Source organism: Apus apus, chromosome 1 (genome assembly GCF_020740795.1).
Source record: "Apus apus isolate bApuApu2 chromosome 1, bApuApu2.pri.cur, whole genome shotgun sequence".
Classification (NCBI taxonomy): Eukaryota; Metazoa; Chordata; class Aves; order Apodiformes; family Apodidae; genus Apus; species Apus apus.
In genome coordinates this window covers 96,793,475-96,813,408 of record NC_067282.1, presented here as the reverse complement: position 1 = coordinate 96,813,408, position 19,934 = coordinate 96,793,475, and the positions used below count along the sequence as shown (strand labels likewise).

Sequence of the window (19,934 nt, the reverse complement as noted above, 5' to 3'; positions counted from 1 at the left end):
TCATTCTAGGCAGTTGACTGCTCTGTATTAGTACCATATTTTAAACTGAATACTGTCAAATGCTGAGATCCTTGAAAAGTTAGACCACTTTTTGAGTGAGTCAGTCTCTTTACAGAAGGTCTTACAAGTGCAACAACAGAAATAACAGAAAAATTGATCAAAATATTTTTGGAGTAAACTCCCCTCTTTTTCTTTATTACCTCATAATTAACCTTAATATGTTGGGATCTCCAAGTATCCAAGATGGTGTTTAATCTTTTGCAAATGCATGAATGTATAAATGTCACAAATGTGAAGTCAGAAAATCTTGTTTCTCTAAGTATTGTCTTAGATTAACTGATCTATTTGATTTGTTAGATTAATTTGTTAGATTAATTTGTTAGATTAACTAATCTATTTAAAAAATATAATAGGTTTTAGGAAAATGTTATCTTTTTTTCAGATTTGAAATAAAAGTGTATTCAAAGCTAAATATAGGTTGAGAACAAATTGCTGTAAGTTGAGCATCTTAATCCTTTAGATCACTGAGAGAAAAGCTCACAGATATTTTCTAAACAGGGAGAGGAACAACCAGGGGAACAAGGATGGTGTCATTGCTAATTGAATTTTGAATTTTTGGTGGATGGTTTATTTCTTTAGGGGGTGATTATAATGATACCAAAACTGTGGGCCATTGTGTCCTCATTAGTTTAATAGTTCCAGCTATGGCAGGGAGGTAATTGGTGGCTAATTCCACAGCAAGTAGAAGAAAGTAATGGTTGTACTTGTAACACTGTTCTTAAATAGAATTGTGGTCTGGGTTGTGGGAAGTCCAAGCTTCACCTCCCTTTGCTGCATGAGATTTTAACTTATTTTTTTCAGCACCATTCTAAAAGTGCTATAACATGTAGTCTGTAGGGTACTGGAGAATGGTGGGCTCTCAGGGGCTAAAGACACACTTTTTTTTTTTACTTTTTTTTAATTTAGGGTGGATGGAGGCTGGGGGTGGATTGGTTGAGCAACAGTGTCATTTCTTCCTGCCTAGTTGTCTTCTCAGCTGTGCTGATTTGGGCTTCAAAAAGATGCTCTTCCCCACTCTCCATCTCCAAAAAAAAAAAAAAGTCGTTGAGTTTTCTGTTTTGGCTTAGGGTTTTTTGTGTTTAGTTGTCAGGATTTTTGTTTGCCTGGTTGTTTTTTGGTTTGTTTTTCTTTTTTTTTGGTAGATCATAGTGCACTGTCAGGAGTCAGCAATGATAAAATCAAGACCAGCTTGCTAGGGTACAAGAGAGACATGACAAATATATCTGAAGTGAAACTCCATCTCTTGATGCTGTTCTGCAGAAGTGTTAATGTGAGGAAGGGATAGAAGCTGAAATAGTGCCCCAGTTACTTACTTTTCAGAATGTTTTTAGCTCATTTTGCTTCAGGTACTGTGTGTGTGCTTCAACTGCTCCTGGAAAACAGGCTGATGGAGGCTGTTGATGGCTGTGGATGTTCATAGGCTGTGGAATTCTCTTGGGATGTGAAAAAAATCTTGCTTCAAATGTCTGTTCCAAACTAGGCAAAAGGGATATAGTTCCAAAGGAATGCAAGTGGCGTTTAAAGAAAGTGATTGAACTTGGATCTGATGTCTTGTATGCCAGTCAACTATTTTGCTAATCAAGTTTATCACTGAATTTCTTTGAGAAATCAGAAACAAAAACATAGCATAAGGGTTTTTTGGCCTTCTGGGAGTGGAGAGAGATTTAGTAATATTTTGCAGATTTTGATTTGAAATCTTTCCATGGCTCAGCAGCAGAAAAAGAATTCTACCTTATTAAGAGTGTTTTTTCTCTCCTCTTTCTTATTTAGGTTGCTCTGAAAGTTTCACACTCACAGTAGTCAGCTTTGCTCTTCTTTTCTCACTTTTATTTGCTTGAAAATTTTTATCTTTGTATTTCTATCCTTCTCAGGGGAGAAAGGGAGAGGGTTCTTCATTCTTCATCTTTGCTAGTTTTTCCCTTGGATTCTTAGTTCCCAAAGCTTACTGTGGGTGGGTTTGTCTCCCTTCCTGCAGACTGAAGGCAGTTCAGATTTTCACTTCCTTTCACCTGTGCCAAACTTTTATCTGCAGCTTTCGGCAAAGCAAGAGGCATAGTTCAATGCCTCCATCTTACCCAATATCATCACTTTATTAGCTTATTTCAAAATAGCAAATTTAAAAATAGCAGCAAACAATTTTCCACCCTGACCTCCTTAAGAGACCAGTGTTTGTTCAAAGGTCTTTCCCTTGCTTAATTTTCTTCTGTACTGGGGACCAAGGGACAGACAAAATAACAAGCTGACAAAGCAATGTATTTATGAGAACTTCCTCACCTTCCCACCCATAAACTATTGTTCTGTTAAGAATACATCTCCATTGTGTACAGTAGCAATCATGTTTTAATTTTGTGCAAATATTTTTGCACTCACAGTAAATGTTAGTTTGTTTAAATATGCCCTGTAAATATCAAGTGTTGTGCTCCCAGTCAAGAGAGTAATAAGAGTAAATTACTTGTATTATGAGTGCAAATTCATTATGTTCTTGGGGGAGGTTAGATTTGGTGCATTGAGCAAATACATTTCTTGCTATTATAGATGATTTGTACTGAAATGAAATCCAAATCCTGTTGTAGTAGTAATATTCATCATAGCTCTTTCGGTATCATCTTTGTAATGCCTTTTTCTTATTCTTTAACTCTTCTAGCTGTCCATTTACAGGAATCTACTCTGAAGGAGTTTGCACAAGTGGCACCATCTGTAAAAGAGCAAAGTGTAAGCAGTACACAAATGGATGAAGTAGCTCATGCGGCAGCTTTGGGACCCTCTGTGAAATCAGTATTAGGAGGAGCTGAGTCTGCAGGACAAGGTGAAGAGGAGAAATCCAAGCTAGAGAAAGAAAAGGAGCATGAAGATCAATCCAAGTGTCTGTCTGACAAAGAGACAAGTCCTGGAGAACATCATCACTTGCATCTTTCCAGCTGTTATGAATGCCTGCAACTTGAAAACAGTACTATTGAATCGGTTAGATTTACCTCTGCAGAAAACATTCCAGAACTTTCTGATGCTTGCAATAGCAAACTGGAAGAGAAGAAGGATGACTGTCCAGCAAGAGGAACGAAGAGAATAAACCTTGCTGGAAAGCCCCCTAATGTATTGATTTATCTTGGCTCTGGAACTACAAAAGTGAAATTTGAGCAGGTAAAATCAATCCTTCAGGAATGCATTGATGCAGACAGCTACACCATCTACCAGCTGCGTGAGGAACAAGTTCTGAAGGCTCCGTGGACTGATAATTCACTGCTGTTGATCATTGCCACAGAGGAGCCTATTTCTGAGGAGAACTACAAACAATTTATGAAGTTTTTATCTAAAGGTGGGAAGATTCTAGGGTTTTCTTCATCTTTTACATGTGATGGCATACAAATAAAAAGAAAAAACAAACTGAAGAAAACTGTTCATGAATTAGTGGTCTCTAAAATGGACAGCACTGAAATTCAGTTAAATCTTTTGCTCAGTGGCTGTGTTTTTGAGGAAGTGGTGAAGGAAGATACCAGCAAAGTGAAGACATTGTGTCGATTAAATAATGCTGATAAAGATGCAGTTATTGTTCATCTGACTTACGGAGACAGTGGAGGGGAAGCCATTCTTTCTCAGGTACTGCAAGTGCTGAAGTATTAGTTTGCTCAGGGCTACAGGATGTGGTGATATGCTAAAAAAGTTCACTTGTTCCCATTGCATGCTCTTGGGGATGCTGGTCAAGGGGAGGTATAGATGGATGGTTCAGTGAATATACAAGAACTCTGAAGGCAGAACGCCTTTCACCTGATCCTCAGGAAGCTTAAAAAATGGTAGAGAATGTTGCTGCTGTTCCACTCCCTTGTTTTCACCATGTAGCTGTACATGTGTAGATCATGCAAGACCACAGTAGATGGTAGAAGAGAGGGCAGATTTGCATAGTAAGCAAGCATTCTGAAGAGCAGAGCTATACTTTTCTGCCTGCAAGTATCTATTGCTACTCCCTGTCTTCTCAGATAATGGATGAGAAAACTTCCATGGCTGTGTTAAAGGTAAATGTTGGTGTGCCTCTACCTGGGTGTATAGTCTGTGAGAGTTCAGCCATTTCGTAATAAAACTTTTAAAGTGAGCCTGAAGGCAACTTACATGATTTGAGTTAGCCTCAGTAGGAGCAGAGATAAATGTTTTCTTTCTAGCATGGCTGTTCAAGATTATGTCACTTCCCTTACTCTGTCTTTGTTTTCAAGCAGCACTTTGAGAAAAGCAGGGCAATATTTATTTACCAGTATTTAAGTAGATGAGGAATATGATGGAGACACAGGTGAGCAAACTACAAAAAATTCTAGGACCTGTTTTTACCAATATTTAAGTTACAGAAGAGCTTTCTCAGGAGCCCAGAGCAGTCAAACTTCTCATATATCAGCATACACTCTTCTAGCTAGTACATAATTCAGAAATATTCATGTTTTCATCTCATATCAGATTAAATCTACTAGCCTTTTGGAAACTCTGGTATACACAGTAGCATGTTTCTTGCTTATGTAGGAAGCTTTGCCACCCATGTGCTGTATGCTTATATTAGAAAATTCATTAGATACTGTTGCTATCCATTTCTGTATGTTCCATGATAAAACCTGCTTTGCTGTACTGTTTTAATCGACCCTTCTGCTGTAATGAAACTTAATACTGCAGAGGTTTTCCCTAGAAAAAGGACATTACAGTGTAGCTTAAAAAATCATGATTGAAAGGAATAGTGTGTAATTTTATAATTCTGAATTACTTCCAGCCTGGCTTTGAAAAGCCTAATTGTTTTCTCTTCAGGGGGACTGACAGTGACATCAGCCACTAAATATTCTGTCACAGACTTTTTGTTTCCTTTTATTTTCTATTATGTTGTTTCTCCCTCTCCATTTCAGCATATTTCCCTGATTTTCAGTTAAGTAGATCATATATGAAAGATGAAGAACATCATCAAAATGTGCAAATTCGGAAAATTAACAAAGATAATAGCTTGTGATTTTCGTTAAAGCAATATACATGTGTAGGGTACAAAGGCATCTAAATATCTTGGAACACTTATTTAAAAATCAAGCAAAACAAAATCACAAAAAAATGCACCAAAAAAATCAAACTCAAAACCACAAGAAGAGAACCAAAAAGGAGGTCTAGAAGGCATTTTTAACTTCTGGATTTCACTTCTACTTTTAAGCATCTGCTTCAACTTTGGGAAGTGATTATCTACAAGGTTGTGTTCTGAGGTTCTTAGTTCTCCTTCAGACAGAAGTGTTTATCTGCAGTGATTGCAACAAAATTCATGTGACACAGTAAGCCTTGCTCAGCCTGAGTTCTACATATCTTGTGCAATCTCTGGTAAAGCTCTTTCAATTTTAATGTAATTCTGCTCTTGTACAAGCCAGAATATGACCAATATTGCTGTTTGTTCTAGGTTGCTATCAGACATGAAATGCAGAAATTTAAGTTAGTAAATGCAAGTTTGAACAACTCCTCCAGGAGAAGACCAGCTTATTAAGAAGGGATATTTTGTGTAGGTTTCAGAGAAAATTGTAGTGTACTGGCAGCTGTGATCCCTGAATCAGAAACTATAAATACATAATTTATTAGGATAATAAAGCCCTACTTGTGTAGATATAATGAATATGTGAGAAATTTTTAAATTGCACTAGTAACACTGGATAGTTCAGCAATCACAGTCAGGACAAAGCTGCTTTTGAAACTGTTGTGCTTATCTCTTTCTGCTGTGCTGAAATGTTTAATAGCAACAAAATAATTTTTTTATTCACTTTGCACATATCCTTCCAGGCACACTTGGAACTGGATATCAATTCAATGGATGTCCAAACTGAAGAGGATTTTAATTTGCTTAAGATAAGCAATACCAAGAGATATGAAGTCCTCAAGGAAATCCTGATATCACTTGGCCTGAGTTGTGAATTAAGTGAAATTCCTATGTTAACACCTATTTACCTTCTCTCTTCTGATGAGGTAAGGCTACAGCTTACGTTTCAGTTGTTTGAGATGTACACTACAATACAAATTCATGTTTCATATGTGGTATTTTTTTGGAGAGGTTTACGTATGCATTACAGGTAAACAAGAAGTTTAATTTCTACTCTGTTACTGTTTTGTCACCTGTTAGTAGTAATTTTTAATTTCATCATGGGGAAATTGTGCAGGGTAAAATGTTCAGGTATATTTGCTATGTTTCTGAGAAGAACTTCTAAGCTTATTTATGTGCTTCTGTGATATCAAAACACAAGACTGTGATAAGCAATGGAAAGAACTGATTTAAAATACAGGATTTGTCATTCTTTTAAAATGAGGTAGAAAATTCTGTATAGGCTGGCAACAAAAGATAAACTCAAATTATGGAGAATGATGTGATAGACCGAAACTGGAAGACCTGAGTGAGTAGGGAAGAGTGTGTGACTGATCACACAATGAAGAACTTTATTCCTAAAGATGTTGTAATATTTCCTAGAAATAGAATAGCCTCTTGTAATTCAGATAGTCAGCTGACTATTCAGGACTTCGCAATTTGGGATGTTGCTATGAAGAAATGTGAAGAACATATAAAGCAGTAATTTAAATTTTTTATTTAATAGGACTTCAAATACATGAGAACTTCATTATGTTGCTCCGAGGGGATAAAGCAGTAGGTGATGAAAAAGCAATACAGGATACTCAAGCTCTTTAAGCTTGTTTCCAACCTATATAGTGCTGTCACTACTTGCTCTCAGCATGCTGTCTGATTCCTGATCCTTTTCTGAACCACTCTTACCTTAGCACAGAAATCAGGCATCTGTGTTTAGGGGAACTCAACTGTAGAAGCCCCTCGTTGGATGCCTGTTTCCAACAGTATTGAATATCTCTTTGTTTTTTGCTTCAGGATCAACGAATGAACAACGTGACATTTCAGAGCTTAAGGTTTTTAATAGCTTGGATTATATTTTAGATTTAGATTCCACTTTTCAAACCACTGTTCATTAATCCAGAAGGTGGGTATGATAAGAATTGCACAATTTATAGATTAGGAGTATGTGTTACGTTACTTAATCGTATGGTGGGGAAGTCAGTAGCATATCCAAACAAGAACACTGTTAGTAGGTGTATCTGTAAATTCAAACCTGCATTTGTTTTCTGTGTCTGAAGATACTGCCAAAACTTCCTACCTGTGCATTAAATAGTGTCCTTGTACAGCAACTCGGATTGGATATAACAGTTCATCAAAATTAGCTAAAATGCAGAGAGCTTTTTTTTATTCCTTTGAATGATTGCTCTTTCTTGTGTGCCACTCTGCCGGATCCATCTCCACTTTTCAGTGGTGAAAGTACTATTGGAAGTGCTTCTATCCAGCTGTCTGCTTGAAGCAGGGCTGTTTGCAACACTAGGTCAGGTCAGGCATGCCCTTTGTCAGGTTGAATCTTGAAAACCTCCAAGGGTGCATGCTACAACATGTCTGTGCAACCTGTTCCAGTGCTGCTGTACCATACTAGTCATTTTTTTTTCTTCCTTTTATGTCCACCCTGAACCTCTCAAGCTGCAATTTATTGCTCTTAATGCTTTATTGTATTGTCTGGCACTTCAAAGAAGCTTTTGGCTCTGTCATTCTTTTAGCTCTGTTAAATAGTTACAGGTTGTTATTAAATCACTCCTTAATGTCCTCTCTGCCAAACTAAATGGCTTTCTCATCCTCTTCTAGATGTGCTGTGTACCTCTAACTCCTTTGTGATTGCTTTCCAAGGAATCCTAATGAGCAATTCCTTGCATAAGCCGAAGTCTGCTTTCCTAGGACTTAAATCTGCTTCCCTTTTCAGCCTTCCTCCAAATCTTGGATTGTCACGGTTGCTACAGCCAATGCTGTTGTCTGTGACCAAATAAGAAACAAGTTCTTTCCTGTCTGTAAGCGGGAAAAAAAAATAAGAATTTATTACCTATTTGTGTGGCTGATGTGGAAACCAAACTAAAACCCGTTTAGCCTTTTGGAGTAGTATTAAGTGTGCTCTGTACAGAAGACCTGTAGTTTATTGAACTTTTCCTTTGTTGCTCTCCTTCTTCACTTTTTTCATGATTGTTTCTTTCCTATGCACTTGCAATTTTCAGACATGTCATGAATAAAACCAGTTAGCTAATTTCTATCCAAACTTGCCATCTAGTGGCATATTACAGGTTGCAGGCCATCTAGTAAAGATATTTTTGTAATGTATACTGTATAGAATCATAGAATAGTTTGGGTTGGAAGGGACCTTAAAGATCATCTAGTTCCAATCTTTCTGCATGGGCAGGGACACCTCCCACTAGACTAGGTTGCTCAAAGCCCCACCTGACCTGGCCTTGAACACTTCCAGGGAGGGGGCTTCCACGACTTCCCTGGGCAACCTGTTCCAGTGCTTTACCACCCTCACCATAAAGGATTTATTACTTATACATAACCTAAAACTCCCCTCTTCAAGTTTAAAGCTATTACCCCTTGTCCTTTCACTACAAACCCTTGTAAAAAGCCCCTCCCCAGCTTTCCTGTAGCCCCTTCAGGTACTGGAAGGCTGCTATGAGATCTCCCTGGAGCCTTCGCTTCACCAGGCTGAAAAATCCCAACTCTCCCAGCCTGTCTTCATAGGAGAGGAGCTCCAGCCCTCGAATCATCTTCATGGCTCTCCTCTGGACTCACTCCAGGAGCTCCATGTGCTTCTTATGTTGGGGACTCCAGAACTGGACACAGTACTCCATATGAGGTCTCATGAGAGGGCCATAGAGGGGGATAATCTCCTCCCCTGACTAGCTGGCCATGCTTTTTTTGATGAAGCCCAGGACATGTTTGGCTTTCTGGGCTGCAAGAGCACATTGCCAGCTCATTGGAGCTTCTCGTCCACCATCACCCCCAGGTCCTTCTCCTCTGGACTGTTTTTGATCCATTCTCCACCCAGCCTGTATCTGCACTTGGGAACCTGGCACTTGGCCTTGTTGAACTTAATTCAGTTTGCATGAGTCCACCTCTCAAGCCTGTCAAGGTCCCTCTGGATGACATCCCTCTCTTATAGTGTGTCGGCCTCACCACACACTTTGGTGTCTTTATCAAAGTTGCTGAGGGTGCACTCAATGCTACTGTCCATGTTGCTGACAAAGATGTTAAACAGCAGCAGTCCGAGTACCAACCCTTGGGGAACACCACTCATCATGGGTCTCCATCTGGGCATCGAGCTGTTGATCACAACTCTGTTAGTCCAGCCAGTTCCTTGCCCAACAAGTGGTCCGTCTATTGAGTCTGTATCATTCCAGTTTCAGTACCAGGATGTCCTGCAGGACAGCGTCAGTAGCTTTGCACAGATCCAGGTAGATGATGGCAGTTGCTCTTCCTTTGTCCACCGATGCTGTAACTCCATTATAGAAGGCCACCAAATTAGTCAGGCAGGTGCCCTTTGTGAAGCCATGGTTAAAGTTAACACCAAAAATCGGTTTTTAAATGTTATTTTTCCAATATTTTTTTTTAACAGTAGTTTTTCTGTGCTTGTATATGTAGTCTTTGTTTCAGTATCTTTCACTTTGGCAACAACATGGTGCCAGAACATTGTGTGAAAGGAAGTCACAACTTTTGTCTAAAACCTCCAGTTAATAATGAAGATATAGCATCTTAAATAAGGAGTTCAGCTTTCTAACAAGTTCTTGTTATAAATAATGAATAATAATAATAAAGTTGAGTAAGTTTTATTTTATATGAATAAAAAAGCTACTCATCTTTTCTACTGCCTACAATTCCTAAACAGTTTGTGTCTTTTTGCATATTTGTTGTGATACTGTTAATAATCCCATCAAATCTATTACACAGGTTGGTACAAATTTGGTCGTTAAGACTTTCAGGTCTTCCTGTCTTCTCTCTGAGTCTTGGATGGTGCCTTTGCAATGTATTGTTTAACTGCCTCTAAGGAGTGGATTGGATTATTTTGTTCCCCCTCTTTAGGATTCATGTTTTGAAGTTTCCAGTGTATATGGTTACCATGTATCTTAAAATCACAGCCTTACTACATGGATTTAAAAAAGCCAATAAAATATGAGCAGATCTCACATCAGACTTCTGAAAATCAGTGTAACTTTAGAATTTGAGGAGACAATTTCTATAATTCTTAAAAAAAAAAAGCTGATTTTGGGGAGAAGAGTTGAATTTTGGCTTCAAGGGTCCAGGATATAAATGTGTTATCTATTGCTTTTAAAAATGTTTATATTTAATAAAAACTGGGGGCTAGTTTGATGTATGAAATAAGAAAAGATGTAATTAAGTTATACATAATTGAATTGAAATGTAATGTCCTTTTCTTTGAAAAAAGTCTTAGAAAGACAACTGTTAATATTTCATGAGGAGTTAGGAACTTCATAATGCACTTTTTGCCTTTGGCATATGAAAAGAAAACTTTAGTTTAGGGTGGAAGTTAGGGGACTTGGGAATAAATATTTAAACCTTGACAGTAGTTACATTGAAAGTTATATACTTAAGTCTTGCCACTCAGGAAAAATATATTAGGAACGGGATGGCCAAGCTTTTTTAAAAGTGATGTATGGACTACATATGGCTTAGCCAGACTGAACTGCTGATACTGTTCTAAAACAGGCCGGGATTTCCAGCTGTGCTGTATTCAAGTTGAAGATAGGATGAGTCAGAGGCTATACTAAGTAAGCACTCAATCTCATTTTAGTTGTTGAATATATTTCTAAACAGCAGCAGTTAGATTGTATTGTTGCCACTGTTGGGGTAACAATATTTAGATTACATGTCAGTAGAAAGTTAAAATGTCAGATTGAGATGTCAAATTAGAAAATATGATATATTAAATTTTTGTGTGTGTTGCAGTTGTGAAATAATGTTACTGCTGAAATTGATTCCCAAATCCTGGGGTTTTTCAGTTTAACTTTTTTTTTCTTCTGTGTGTCTTTTGTTCATCTGGCTTTTTCTTAAAATGTCCACAGGCTCTACCAGTCTGAAATTGAAATTCTGGTAATATTATGGCTTTGAATTAAAATACAAGTTCTAGTGTCTGAACACTGGGTGATAATGTCCATCTGCTAGATGTTACCATGTAGAATTATTCTAGTCAGTCCTCAGCTAGTGCTTGCTGCTGGTGGTGTTGAATGATCGCTATGACTGTGTGCACTTTTTGTTTGTGATCTCCTTTCTTGTAAGTAGAGTATAAGGTAGGGGGGCTGGCAGATAACAGCACCTGAGACAGCTCTTTAATCACAACACTTTGTGCATTAAGGCTTGCAAATATGATTTGTTTCAGATACTGGCACATAGACACTTTGCAATTTGGTTAATTGTGAAAAATCCATATTATATAGATAAAGTGCTAGAACAACAATTAAGGTGGTTAAACCAAGAGCAATATAGTATGAAAGGCAGGTTGCCTGCTGGTTACAAGTTTATTTGTATCTACGTAACTTGTTGGTGTTAAATGTAGTTTTAATTGATACTGAAACACAGTACCTTTTTCTTTTCCTCTTTCCTTGATCTGGTGTAAAGCAGTTAAGCAAACTGTAGACCTGAACATGCTGGAAAAAGAAAATTCTTTGTCACTGTGGTGTAGGGTGAACAAACAGTGTTGAAACAAATGTTGATTGCTGTAAGCCTGTTGTCTGGCAGCCATATGCTCAGTGGCAGCTTCAAGCATAGAGATCTAATTTTTTCTGCAGCTTTACCTTTAAATGCTCAAACATTTACTCTTTCACATTGCCATCTTAAAGGATAATTTTTCAGACATAAAGTCTAGGATTGTATTTTATTGCAATAAGTTTGTTTCAGCATAGCATCATCTAGGTTTCAAAACAAGGATTCAGTCCTTGAAGAATCACAGACATTTGTCAGAACAGTTATTTTCATTAGGAAGTATATTACACCCACACATTTGCTGATCTGAAGCCTCTTAAACTTGAGGGGTAGCTCCTCAGGCTCTGTTAGGCTGAGTCACTTTTTGCAATTTCTTCCAAATGGATGGTGGCCAAATGATTAAATGTAATAAGTCTTCATTACTTTGGCTCAGCTAGTGTTATAAACAATACATTCCTCCAGAATAATAAACAGTCAATACAAACATATTGGCTAAATCTTGAAGTTGGTCCAGGTTTTAACTCATTATTATTGTTATTATTATTTACAGTTAAGCATACCTATTGAATTTAAAACTTTAAATAATGTTTTGAGAATACTGCACTCACAAGGGTAATACAGTGAGTATTAACTTTGCAGTAATACCTATCCAGTATTACACCTGAGTAATACAGTGTGAAGACAACTTTGTGTATTTGGTTATACTGTAGTGTACTGAACTACTCAGAATTGAGTTGGACCCAATATACATCTCTTGAGCTGCAGATTTGATTCTGTTACAGCATTGGCTGTTTTTAAATTCCAAGTCTGTTCTGTCAGCAAAGCGAGTATAAAGTTACTTTATCCTGAATAAATCGTTCTTTGAGGATGGGAAATTTGAACTCTAAGCTAAAACTGTAATGAAACTATATTTCAGGGTACATTTTGAGACAGTTGTTTCTAAAATATTTCCATGCATAATAATGTGTATTGTAGAACTTGAGGTTCAACTGTGAAACTTCAGTGTTTTGTTTGTTTTTTTTTAAAATTTCCAACACTAAAATAACACATAGTTATACTGAAATGACATAGCCTTATTTTTATTGCTCTCCAGGTTTTCATGCTTAAAAGTGAACCAATAATTTTCTTATTTTATTTGCTTATTTTCTCCTGTCATCCTCAAAGTGTAAGCATTGTCCCTGCCTTTTTAGCCAGTAGGAGGACGAAAAGCAAGACCCCCTTGGAAGTATTTATTCTATAAAGGAAATTGGCTATTTGCTCTAGCTCAGAAGTAACCAAGAGCTGAGAAAAATGTTGAATGGAAAAGCAAACCACATAAGAGAGCTGCAAGGATTCTGTTGATCACTGATAGTTTGTTTCTAACATTTTTTACTTTTGTTAACATATTACATGTATTATTTAATACTGACAATGTGTTGTTGCAAGAAATCTTTATTTATGCTTGAAAGCTTTGCCAGTTTGTCTCTTGACTAGGAATGAAAATATCTTTTATGGCAAAGTTGCTTCAGGAAAAAAATAGTCAATACAGCAATGTAAATGCGTCTCTACCAGTAAAAATATGTATTTGCTGGAACAGTTTATTCTTTTTGGGAAATGAATTTAATGTATGCCATGTGGGAAACTCCTTTTGCTGTTAAAAGCTGTTTCTACTAGGCTTGTTAGGCAATGCAATTGCAAACCATTTGCATTCTCACAGGTAGTATGTTTTTTCTCTTAAGTGGCTTTCTGAAGAATTTATCTGTGAAACTTAACCCAAGGACTGATAATAAAGTACTGTCAATTTTAAAAAAAATTGTAGTGTAACTTCACGTGTTTAGGATTTTTTTCCATAATAAATTTAAAGTTATTTGTTGGCTTGCAAGGCTTTGAATTGCATGTGTGTGCAGGGAGGGTAAGTTTGCTTTTGGTTGTTTTGTGTTTTCCCTCCTCTCTTCAAATTAGAATTTCTTCCTGTATAACAAGACTTGGAAACACAGAGGGGTCACAATGACTGTAAACCAAAATTTTTCAATATTGTTGTCATTCACTGGAATGCTCTTTGTATCAACGTCTCAATACTAATAATAATCCCTACAGTTTACTGATGTTTAAACATGGGCCCTCTATGCTACTTGACAGTCAGTAGCTTTTTTCTCTCTTTTTTTTTTTTTCTTTCCCCTTTCTCTTTTTTTTAATCTCCCCTCTCCGCTCTCCCTTTTTCCCTCTCTCCCCTCCCTCTCTCCTCCCTCCTCTCCCCTCCCCCTCTTTCTTTTCCCCTCCATCAGGACTCAAGATAATGAAAGTACATAAGGACCATCTCTTGCTTCAGCAGTTTGGTTCAAACCAGTTCCTGGTTTTAAGGAGGCAAAAAGTTGGCCAGCTAAATCATCTGTAGGTTCAGCATGGAAAAAGGCCTGTCTCATCAGCACTTAGGCTCTATAGAGCTTTTTGGGCACCAGCTCCATGACAGTGCTGGGCATAAGAAGAGATAACTCAATGGTATGGCAGAATATGTTGTAGAGATTTAAGATTATGCATTTTTACCTTACACTGGTGAGTGGCTGAGAGAATGATTATGGTCAGATACTGTGGTTTACCAAGTACAGGGTAATTTCTTAGTCTGTGGTTAAAGTAATTGAGAGGAGGTACGCTCCTCTCTTTCCCATCCTTACCCCTTCTAGTGTATGAAGGAGGATGAACTTACGGGATTTAAAGGTAGGTGCCGCATGAGTGAGGATAGATAGAAAGGGGAAGAGAAGGAAAGCTGTAGATGGGAACCAAGATACTGTCCTTGTTTCTTAGTGATATTTTCTCTTGTACCTCAGTGAACAGTTTTGTGAAACATGTCACACAGTTGTGTAGTAGATGGACATGGATTAAGCACTGTGTATTTTAGCATGACTTTCTTCTTTCTGCTCAGTATTCTATTATTCTGCTTATCTTTTCAGTGTAGTTTCCTAATAGATCTGCAAGTCCTTCAGTAAAATCTTTAAACTTTTGAGTTCCAACTATTTGGTAGAAGTAAAAGCTTAAAAGAAACTCAGTTTCTGTAGTGATTTTTATAACATACTGGCCAGGGCAGGATGGTCTTCAAAGCCAGTTATATGCCAAGGCAGCTTGTCAGTCTTGCCTGCCAATAAAAGGAGGTTAGTGAGACTGCTAGTCTGCCTAAATGGTGCCCTGGCAGAAACACTTACTGCCTTCTGCTCCTCTCCCAGCTGGCAGGGCAAGTGAGAGAACAGAGGTGGGAGCTTGTGAGGAACTGAATGTGTTACTGTGAAGGGAGAGGGTGTCGTGAACGCTGGAGCTATGGGAGCTTGGAGATAGAGTAGGTGGGGAGGAAGTGATATCAGCTCTATGTACAACTGCCCAGGTGATCTTATGGGAAGCTGCAATGACATGAACAGTAACAGATACCTATAAATTTGCTGCCAGACACCTATGTTCTTCTGCCTAGAAAGAAGTGATGAGAGCATGACAATTGAAGCAGCATACTGTTCTCTCAGTAAGAGTATCGGTGCAATATGGAACTGGGTTCTTACTCTCATAAACACCTCCTCACTCCCAAGTAAGGGAGGAGCACAGGGAAGAACAATGCTTTCTGGATTTTTAGACTGGAGCCTTGCTGATCTCACTGCCTAGAAACAGGAGCAGTCTCCCCTTTTCAGAAGCTGAAAAGAATGGCTTTTCTGGGCTGTCTTCAGATACAAAGAACTTGCAGTGAGGGTCATTACATTGACATTTGCCTTGAAAAATTGTTTTGTTCTTAAAAAAAACCCTTTTGCCTATGCTGCTGAGAAGTACTTAGTTGACCCTGTTGAGAAAGGAGAGAGAGAAGAGAAGATGTGGGAGATAATAAAAATAGTACTAGTGACTGTATGCAGAAGGCATGGAAAAGAAGATGGTGAGGGTTATTGCAGTTGAACTAAGAGACATGGTTACAGGGAACTAGCTGTCCCAGCTCTCTGCTCAGAAGCTGCGTTATTAAACCAATCTTATAGTGAAAAATAACTATGAGAGTAAACTGTGAAAGGTTTTTTACTAACTTTGGCGACAAAGTGTTTGGTAGAGGTCATTTTTTCCTGGGCGCTAACGCGTTAGTGCAAGTTTGGGATCTGATTGACAGCTGAGCTTTGTTCATGCAGTCTCCTGTTAGTATTAGAAGGCTAAATTGTCTCTTCATTCACTCATGGAGGTTTCTTCAGACTCTCCCTGAAGCTGTTTACTGAAGAAAGGCTGGCATGCTGCAGGTATAGTGCTGGTGAATGCACTGAAAATGAGGCTCCAGTATTGATCAGTGTCCCTGCCCAGCTGAGCTAGAACAACGTTGGCATTACATTAAAATCACCATGAATCTCTATTGCTTTCAAGAGCTGGGTGCAGTTGCTGCTTTTTACACAGCTGCTTTTGTGAGGGAAGGTGTCTTACCACTGGGGGTCACTTATGAGCTGGATTTGGAGAACACTGTAAAACAAAAAGTAAGGAAGGGATGGAAAAAAATGTATGTCATGTGTTGTATATAGATTTGCATTAAAATATCTTTGCTCATTTTCAGTGACTGCCCTGTATAATATTTCCTCAATTTTAAAATGGCCTTTTAAATTCCATAGGAATTGATTGTATCTAGTGTCAAAATACAGTAAAACATTTTCAATTAAGAAATCTTGATGGGAGATGAAGGGGACTCCAAATGTGGAGCCAAGTAATTCCAAGTGGTTGCTAAAACTACCTTTTGCTTTTCTGTTGTTTATCTTCAGGAAATATTTACCATATATTTGGGGTAGGGGGAAAGAGAAATCTGGCAAACATTCCCTTTATTTTACACTTCTCTAGTTAAAAATGTGTTTTCCTTCTTGCATGGCAACAGCAAGCATGCTGCTTAGGTTAAACAAACATGAATACCATTTTCAGGCACATAGTAATGAATAGCATACTGACATTGCATTATGGTTTGTAACCAACTTTTTAACTATGTATTGATTCAATAAGTGTTTTTGACAGTCATTTGGAAAATGCAAGAAGCTGTGAGGAATGAAAGAAAATATCTTGTTTATAGCAATCTCCATAATGAGGGTCTTTATGCTGCTGTGAGTACCAAGTAGTGTTTAATCTTATTGTAGAGCTAGCTCTGATATGAAATTATTACGTGCTGGCAGCTGACCAAAGTGCAACTCGTTGAAGTGTATTCTACCATGTTTCAAGGCTTGCTTCAAGTCAGTGTGCATGATACTTCACAACTGCTTTCTTCTGTAGGCATGTTCATTCTGTACTGTAGGGAATGGAAAATTTTATTACCCTTTCAGAATTGTTTATGTGATATATATCTAAGACATTTGTGAGCTTGATGTTCACATCTTCTAACTTCTCACTCCTGATGTGATAGAGAATAGGTTCAGTGCCCATTCTTGGGCATAGGTCACTCAGCAAGAGAGCATTGCATCAATGTATGAGGCTTAGTTGTCTTAGTTTATCATGGAGTTTGTAGTAGAAATCTAAATGGAAAAAATAAAATCCACAGTGGCAGACTAGTCCAAATTCATGTTGGCTCTTTGTCTATCACAGGCACACATTCTGTCTTCATGTGAAAGCTGTAATTAAAGTGACTGGTCTTGGATTTAGTTTCAGCACTCAAAAGTTGTAACCCGTAAACCTTTTGGAGTCGGGGTTCAGGGTACTGCCTTGGAGCAGATGGGTGATTTTAGAGAGCAAGAATCCATAACTTGTGACAAACGGTCTGGAGATCCATGGCAATTTGGCATCAGTTCATTTATTATGACCTCACTGGTAAAGATCTGACAAAAGTGGAGTATTTCCAAACATAAAAAAACTTCAGATTCTCTTGACTGTCAGTGGGGCCTGTGGCTAATTTATGTAAGTGAGACTGGGAAAATGAGAACAGGCTTTGGCATCAGCTGGAGTCCTGTGAGATACTATCATGTTACCATTGCTCAGAAATGATGATACATTTCCACAATGAGTAATCATTATGATGGTTATCTAACAATTTAATTAGTGCTTTTTTTGTATCTTAACTTTTAAACAAAACTAAATTCTAATTAAAGGGAAAAGTTGAATAAAAATATATAACCTAAATGAAATAGAAGTGTCTCCTTATATTGCTCTTCAAAAAAGATAAAACTGCAAACTTTAGGTTATTTTGAAACAGTGAATTTACCACATTGAGATCTTGTGAATGTATTTCTTTGACTCTTAAGAATTCTTTGACAATTCAGTTACACAATAATGTTATCAGAAAAAAATTGTCCACAATACGGAGCTTATTTTTTCAGTTTATCAGGCTGAATTTATTCTGGAAAATTAAGATGGAAGTTTAATTAGAATTACCATTGATTTAAAAGACATTCCAGTATTCTCAGAGCTTGCTGTTGAAGAAGGTCAAGACTGCAAAAAAAATGAGCAAGTATGACTTGTGTCAGCAGTTGATAGTGAAGGGACTGTTTAAGATATTGTTTTGTATGATCATTGACAGTCCATTTTAAGAAATGATTTGGGGTTTCTGACATGTTGAGGAAATCCTGAGATTCCAGGTGCAGTGGGAATGGAATTTGGCATGTGACTGTCTGGCTGACATTATGCAGTTCTTATAGTGAAAACTGATTAAAGAGCAGCTGTTAGCTTAAATCAGAAAGTTTGCTGTAGTTTCTACTACAACTTTTTATGTGAAAGCTTTTTTTAATTGGGTTTTAGTCAGTTTTCAAAACAAGTGGAATGTGTTTAGTAAAGCACTGTACTCAGTTACTTGGCAATTGTAGTGGTGACATTAATTACAAAGGATTTATATGAATATTGAAGCAAAGTTTTGTCAGAAGAAAAAGTCAGAATAAGTCTTGTTCTGTCTGTTTTCATGGTACATGTATTTTTCTTCTGCCAATAAAAGTATCTTCTGTGTAAGTGGTGTGTAACTTAAGTGTATCAGGGCAACCTGTATTCTTACTGTTAGATTATACAGAGCTGTACTTCACAGGATTACATTATTTAATTTTAAGAACTTCAGCTGGTTGCTGTATTATCTGTGCCAGCATTCCCTTCTGCAAACACTAGAGGATCTACAACAGTGATGAAGTTCTGTACTAAAGTATGGCACTTCATATGTGTGTATATATATATAGTTACAAGTGTAAGTATGTGTATATGTGTGTTAATATGTTTATTTTTTAAAAGCCTGTATATAATCTTGTTTTATTAGCCATAGTAGCAACGTCAAGTTTCAGAAATTAAGTATTCTTTCTTTGCCCTTGCTTAATAAACATATGATATAGTAGAAATCATTAAAGTGATACAAGCCAGGGAAGATGACTGGCCCTGGAGAAGAATTCCAGCACTGGGAAAAGTTGAGATTGAGTTCTTCATCTAGTGTGTAAATTGGAGCATGCTCCTTGACTGATGTCAGAACTTTTTGAGAGACACAAACCTCAGGAGGAAGAGCTAGTGGATCTAGTCTTGATACCAGATGAAACCAAAAGACAAACAAACACTGTGTCTGAGAAGAGAGAGGGGAATGGAGTAACAGCTGAAGAGGCAGAGGTGAGGAGAAAGAGTTGGACTGTATAGAAAAAGCTTTTATTATTGATCTTTCTAGAATTCCCTACAGCTGCTAGTTATGATAATGCATATCTAAAAAAATTACCTATAAAATCTGTGCTACTTTGGAGTGATCATTTCAGTAGCATGTAAGATATGGGGCAACATATGATTTTTACAGCTTGCTTTTTTGAGAATCACTTTCCTTATCTAGTGTATATTGTTTCTCAAGGGTGTAATGAATTTTACTGTTTAACTTATTTAAGAAATATTTTAAGTACTAATTCAGAAAACATTTCAAAATTTCCTTCTTAATTTGTAAAAACTGAATAAATGTATAATTAAAATAATTGTTAAAGAAAAGCCTTAGCAGGTTCAGTATTTAAGAGACTAGTAAAGTCTGTCCCTATGTCTTTTAGCATGGATGAGAATCCCCACTGCAGTTTAAGAATAGGAGTGGCCATAATAAATTTACAACTTTTGTACATTGTAATAACTAAGATTTGAAGATGGAACAATAGATCACCTTATAATTCAAGTATTTAGAAGTGGGTGCACAGATTGATGAGTCTCAAAACCTTCTTAGGACAAACAGCTCTCATCTGGATTTTTGCTCAGTTTCCTGCCCTTTGATATAGACTTACTATAAAGTGAATGCTGTATTTTAACAACCTTAGAGAGAGAATCTAAATAAAGTTAAGGTAATTTTTATTTCCTAAGATCCAAACGTGAAGGGAGATTATGGTTATAGTGCATGTTTCCTTTTTTCTGTTTGTCATATCTTTTT

At 37.3% G+C, this 19,934-nt stretch overlaps 1 protein-coding gene across 4 annotated transcripts in view; it reads left to right on the top strand.

The window, feature by feature from the left end:
* The window catches only part of HLCS (holocarboxylase synthetase), a 123,525-nt gene that overhangs the window by 9,634 nt on the left and 93,957 nt on the right, over window positions 1–19,934 (top strand). For all 4 annotated transcript variants that reach the window (XM_051644197.1, XM_051644199.1, XM_051644201.1 and 1 more), the window contains 2 exons: window positions 2,705–3,654; window positions 5,836–6,018. In XM_051644197.1, coding sequence (XP_051500157.1) covers window positions 2,705–3,654; window positions 5,836–6,018 — 1,133 coding nt within the window. The remainder of the gene's footprint in view (window positions 1–2,704; window positions 3,655–5,835; window positions 6,019–19,934) is intronic.